Consider the following 6,000-nt stretch of genomic DNA (forward strand, 5'->3'; position numbering starts at 1 on the left):
GTTCTGCATGATTCTCAGGACACCTACTCTGGAGACAACCAGGTGCTAAGTAAAAAACTCCAATTATCTCAAGGCCACTCTGCTGGACAAACAGTATGTAAGTGCTCCAGTGGACAGGTTCACCTTACTTCCCAACACTCAGCATGAACTCTCAGCCATGTGAGTGAGCCATAGTAGATGCCTAGCCCAGGAGAATCTACAGACTGACTGAAGCCCCAGATGACACCTCATGAAAACTAGATGACAAACCCGCTAGTTAGAACTTTCTTGCCAACTTCCATACACACAAAATCATGCAAAAAATTAAAGGTTATGTTTTTACACCACTAAACTTTCAGGTTATTTGCTATACAGCAGTATTAGTTAAGATATCTATGGAGAAACCCCTGTAGTTTTTACCTGCTGATGCTGTCTGTCTGTTGGAGAATAAATTTTGAATGGTTTAAAAAAAAAAAAAAAGATATTTCTTAAGGATAAACTATTTTGAAAAAATGAAAAATCTGGGGAGCAACTTAATACTGATAAAATAAAAAAAGGAAACTATGATTTATGGTTCACAGGAAAGCTTAAGGTTTAAAAATAAACATTCCCTTTGACAAAATAGGAGGTAAGGTTTAGATCAGCTAACACAGATGCAATCCAAATAATAAAATAAAGAAGTTTCTGAGTTGGCCAAAAAGTTTGTTTGGTTTTTCCCATAAGATGGATCTAGTAGTGCTTTAGTTGTCTGTAACTTCATTCAAAACAATTTTATTAGACTGTATAGTGATAGCTGTCATATCAGTATGCATTATTTAAAAACTTGTCAACATCAGTGAGTTTTTGTGTAGCCATTTTAATATTGAAGACAGAAGAAAATAGCAACTTTTTCAGCATTTTATGCTTTATTATTTCAAGAATGGTAAAAATGAAACTGAATTCCAAAAATAAATTGTAGAGTTTGGAGATGTTGTGACCAACTGTTTCAAAAGTGGTTTGCAAAGTTTCATGCTAGAGATTTCCTGCTTTGTACAACAAAAGTGATTCACTTATCACATATATATGTATATACAGTATTTTTGATTTGCATTTCTCCAATAAATGGCAATGCTGAGCATCTTTTAACGTGCCTGTTGACCATCTAGATGTCTTCTCTGGAGAAATATCTATTTAGGTTTCCTGTCCACTTTTTGATTGGGCTTTTACTTTTTATTGAGCTGTATGAACTGTTCATATATTTTGGAAATTAAGCCCTTATTGGTCATTTCATTTGCAAATATTTTCTCCCAGTCCATACATTGTTTTTCCTTTTGTTTAGTTTCCTTTACTGTGCAGTTTGATTAGATCCCATTTGCTTGTTTTTCCTTTTATTTATTTTTCCTTGGGAGACTGACCTAAGAAAATATTACTATATCAGAGAATGTTTTGTCTATGTTCTTTTCTGGGATTTTTACGATGTTACGTCTTACACTGAAGTCTCTAAGCAATCTGGAGTTTATTATTGTGTATAGAATGAGAGAGTGTTCTAACTTCATTGATTTGCATGCAACTGTGCAGCTTGCTCAACACCACTTGCGAAGCAGACTCTTCTCTCCACTGTACATTCTTATTTCCTTTGATAAAGGTTAATTGACAATAGCTGTATTTATTTCCAGGCTCACTAGTCTGTTCCACTGACCCCTGTTTTTGTGCCAACACCGTTCTGTTCTGATTACTGTAGCTTTGTTGTACTGTATGAAGTCTGGGAGTTATGCCTCCAACTTTGTTCTTTTTCCTCAAGATTGCTTTCACAATACTGAGTCTGTTGTGGTTGTATGTAAATTTTAGGATTACTTGTCTAGTTCTGTGAAAAATGTCATGGGTAATTTGGTAGAGATTGCATTAAATCTGTAGACTGCTTTGGGTAATATGGCCATTTATACAATGTAATTTTTTGCAACTTGCTTGTTTAGCTTAACAAGGTATCATGTAGGTGTTTCTGATTGTAAATAGAGCTCTGCCTCATTCTTTTCACTTGCTACATAGCATTCTGTAGTAAATGTTTCCATATAGACATTTAAGTTCTTCAAATATTTCACTAGTATAAACCAGATTAGTAGTATAAACTACAATGAGTATCGTCACTAGTGAGACATCTTCCAGGACAGTGGGTCACAGAATATATTTGTTAAGTATGTAATTTACTGAATGTCTCCTCTTTCACGGTCAAAAAGGAATAAACTATCTCTGCATGATTTACCAAACTACATTTGATGGCTCAAATTCTGAATTTTATTATGAGTTTTCTTATATCATCTGAGGCCTGAATTCTGAGGGAAAGCCTTCCCACATTCATTACACTCATAAGGTTTTTCTCCAGGATGGATTTTCAGATATTCAACAAGGCCAGAGTTATGCCTGGACTTCTTATATTTCTTACAGTGATAGGGTTTTTCTTTAGTATGAATTCTCCAATGTTCAATAAGGGCTGAGCTCTTCATGAAGGCTTTCCCACGATCATTATATTGATAGGATTTATTCCCACTATGAGTTTTCTGATGTCCAGCAAAGGATAAACTGTACCTCAAAGATTTTCCACATTTATTACAGTGATAGTTTCTCTCCTGTTTGCATTCTTTGATGATTAATAAGTCTTGGAATTTTCCTAAAGGATTTTCCATATTCATTACATGGATATGGTTTCTCACCAGTATGTATTCCCTGATGTTCCAAGATAGCTGAGTTATCCCTGAAAGCTTTCACACATTCATTACATTTAAGGCTTCTCTCCACTATGTATTTTCACATGACAAGCAAGGCCTGAATTCTGAGCAAAGGCTTTCCCACAATCTTTATATTTGTAGAGTTTCTGACTAATATAATGAAGTCTTTGGTGACTTAAAAGGACAGAATTATTTCTGAAAGTCATTCCACATTCATTGCATTTATGTGTTTTCTCTTTAAAATGAATTTTCTGATGATTAACAAATGTTGTGTGATTCCTGAGGAACTGCCCACAATTAACCCATCTGTAAGATTTCTTGCCTATGAATTTTATGATTTAAAAGGGATGAGCTGCTCATAAGGGCTATCCCACATTCTTTACATTTATGAGGTTTCTCATCAGTATGATTTCTCTAATGGATAATATTTGAAGTCTTTCTCACTTTCCTCTCATTTATAGTGTGTCTTCTCTGTGCAGCTGCTGCCTTCCCAATACAGGATGCTTACCATCATGACACTCTGTTCTCTCAAATCACATCTCTCAGTATTTTGCTTTAGGGCTGACATCTTTGTTTCAAATACACACTCTTGAACCAAAAAATTTTTAATTTCAATGTTATACTGAATTACTGAAAATGAAAGCTGCACATGGATAATAATGTTCTGGTCTACACAGCTAAAGGTTATGTAATATTAATTCTTTCCACTTGTGACTCTTGCTAAGAAAAGATGGCAAGATTAAAGACTGGAGAAGCAAGTAGGATCCAAGCAAATACAAAGTGTTAGTTGCTCCACTGTGTCCAACTCTTTGCAATCCCATGGACTGTATTCTGCCAGGCTCCTCTGTCCTTGGAATTCTCCAGGCAAGAATACTGGAGTGGGTTGCCATTCCCTTCTCCAGGGGATCTTCCTGACCCAGGGATTGAACCCAGGTCTCCTGCATTGCCGGCAGATTCTTTACCATCTGAGCCACGAGGGAAGTCCCAAGGAAACAGAAGGAAGTCATATTATAAATACTGTATTTACGACTTCCCTGGTGGTCCAGTGGTTAAGAATCCACATGCCAAAGCAGGGGACACAGGTTTGAGCCCTGGTCCAGGAAGATTCCACATGCTATGGGGTAACTAAGCCCATATACCACAACTATTGAGCCCACGCTCTTCAGCCCACAAGCCACAACTACTGAGCCCCCACGCCACAATTACAGAAGCCAAAGTGCCCTAGAGCCCATGCTCCATAACACATCACTGCAATGAGAAGCCCCAGCACTGCAACTAGAAAGCAGCCTCTGCTCTCCACAACTAGAAAAAGCCCTCATGCAGCAATGAAGACCCAGTACAGCCGAAAATAAAATTAATTAATTTTAAAAACATGTATTTAAAGAATGTAAGGAGCATCTAAGAAGTTATAAAGTTAGCAAGGTAACATAGGAAAACACCAAAATAGAAAAAAGATTAAAATGTGAGGATAGGGACTTCCTTGCAGGTCCAGTGATTAAGATTCTGCTCTTCCACTGTAGGGGACATGGGTTCGATCCCTGGTCAGGGAACTAAGATTTCACATGCCACACTACACAGCCTAAAAAGAAAAGAAAAGAAAAAAATTAAAATATGAGAATAAACACAACTTTGGGGAGAAAACCATACATCACAAAGCCAGGATTACTAGGACAGATTCCAAAAGGTGGTACATTTGAGAACATTATAATGTAACACTGTGCATCTCCAAGAATTTCAGAATAACATTCCTCTGTGAGAATTTAGCAGAGAAGCAACATATAATGGCTCAGAGATAAAGATATACATACACATATATACACACATTTTTATTTATATATATGTTTGTATTCATTAGCCTGGGAAGAAATTCCATACATCAAATACTAGAGCTGAAGTTTATTTTTTTAAGTAAATGCAAGTTGGAGGTGAAGTCTGGTAATAAGCAGCCCAAATGGCCTTTGATGGGATATGTATTTAATGTGTGATTAAGGTCGAGAAAATTTCAAGATACTGATTATAAAGGTTAAACGGAGGCAAACTAGTCGTATGAAGACAAAAGCACTCTTAAGGACCCATGTTCTATGACGAAAGTAGCATCGCAAAGCAGCGATGAAAAGGAACTTACATTGGCATATTGGGGAGGAGGAAGGAGTATACATGAATCCTACCTCATAGCATGCATGAAAATCAATTGTAAGAGGATGATAAATCTAAAAGTAAAAGACAAGCAATAAAGCTTCTAAAAGTTAACACAGAAGACTATCTTCATGACTTGAAGAAAGGCAAGATTTATTAAAACAGTACACAAGACACAATGAAAAGAAAGGAAACGAGTTCATTAAAATTAAAAGCTTCTATTCATCAAAAGGCCACTATTAGTGAAAAGCAAGCCACAGGGAGAAAGGGAATACACATATATAGTCAACAAAGTTTTTTGAATAAATACTTCATAAAAGATGACATATAATGGTCAAAACATTTGAAAAGTCCTCCACTTCATTAGATATCAGGGATATGAATATTAAGATACAATGAGATACAAAATAGACCTTAAGAACAATTAACTTCAAAGGACTGACAATATTAAAAGTTGACAAGGATATAGAACAATGAGTACTCACACACTGATGGTGAAAATGCAAATTGGTACAAAACTTTGAAAAACTATCTGGCATTATGTGCTAAAGTTGGATACATACATATCCTATAAACTAGAAATCCCACTCCGAGGTAGAATCATGCCCCCCAAAAAATGTATCTACATACGAATCAAGCAATAATATATATGACCGTTCATAGCATTAAAAGCTAGAAACATCCCAAACGTCCATCTAAAATATGAGATAATGAAATATGCTACAAGACTAGTTTTACAAGACTAGTCTCCAGATCAATAACATCACCATCACCTAAGAGCCTGTAGACTTTTAGTCCACACTTCAGACCTAATGAATAAAATATTCTGAGGGTAGGGCCCAGCAATTATGCTTAAACATGCATTGTAATAATCCACAACAAAGACAATGGATGAAAATGGATGAATCTCAGAAAATGCTATGCATAAAAAGCCACACCATGTATATGTATATATAGTTTCATTCACATAAAGTTAAAGAAACAGGCCAAAATAAATTATGGTGTTAGTTCAAGGGGTGGAGGAGAATGTGGCTAATGACTAGAAGGGATCGAATATGATTTAGCACAGTACTGGCAGTGTTCTATTTCTTGACCTGAGTGCTGGTTACATGAATATTCATTTCAAAAATACCAATTTAGACCATATGTAGATAAAATCAACTCTTCTATAAGACTTTTAAGA

At 35.8% G+C, this 6,000-nt stretch overlaps 1 protein-coding gene across 1 annotated transcript; it reads right to left on the reverse strand.

Annotated features, from left to right (window-relative positions):
• Positions 1-2,222: 2,222 nt before the first annotated feature.
• ZNF485 (zinc finger protein 485) lies at positions 2,223-3,816 on the reverse strand. Its single transcript, XM_065919216.1, is given in 6 exon segments — positions 2,223-2,574; positions 2,576-2,737; positions 2,739-3,005; positions 3,007-3,105; positions 3,107-3,324; positions 3,808-3,816. Coding segments are annotated over 6 exon segments (1,107 nt in total).
• Positions 3,817-6,000: the final 2,184 nt, after the last annotated feature.

The sequence above is a fragment of the Muntiacus reevesi genome, chromosome 2, assembly GCF_963930625.1.
Source record: "Muntiacus reevesi chromosome 2, mMunRee1.1, whole genome shotgun sequence".
NCBI classification, from domain to species: domain Eukaryota; kingdom Metazoa; phylum Chordata; class Mammalia; order Artiodactyla; family Cervidae; genus Muntiacus; species Muntiacus reevesi.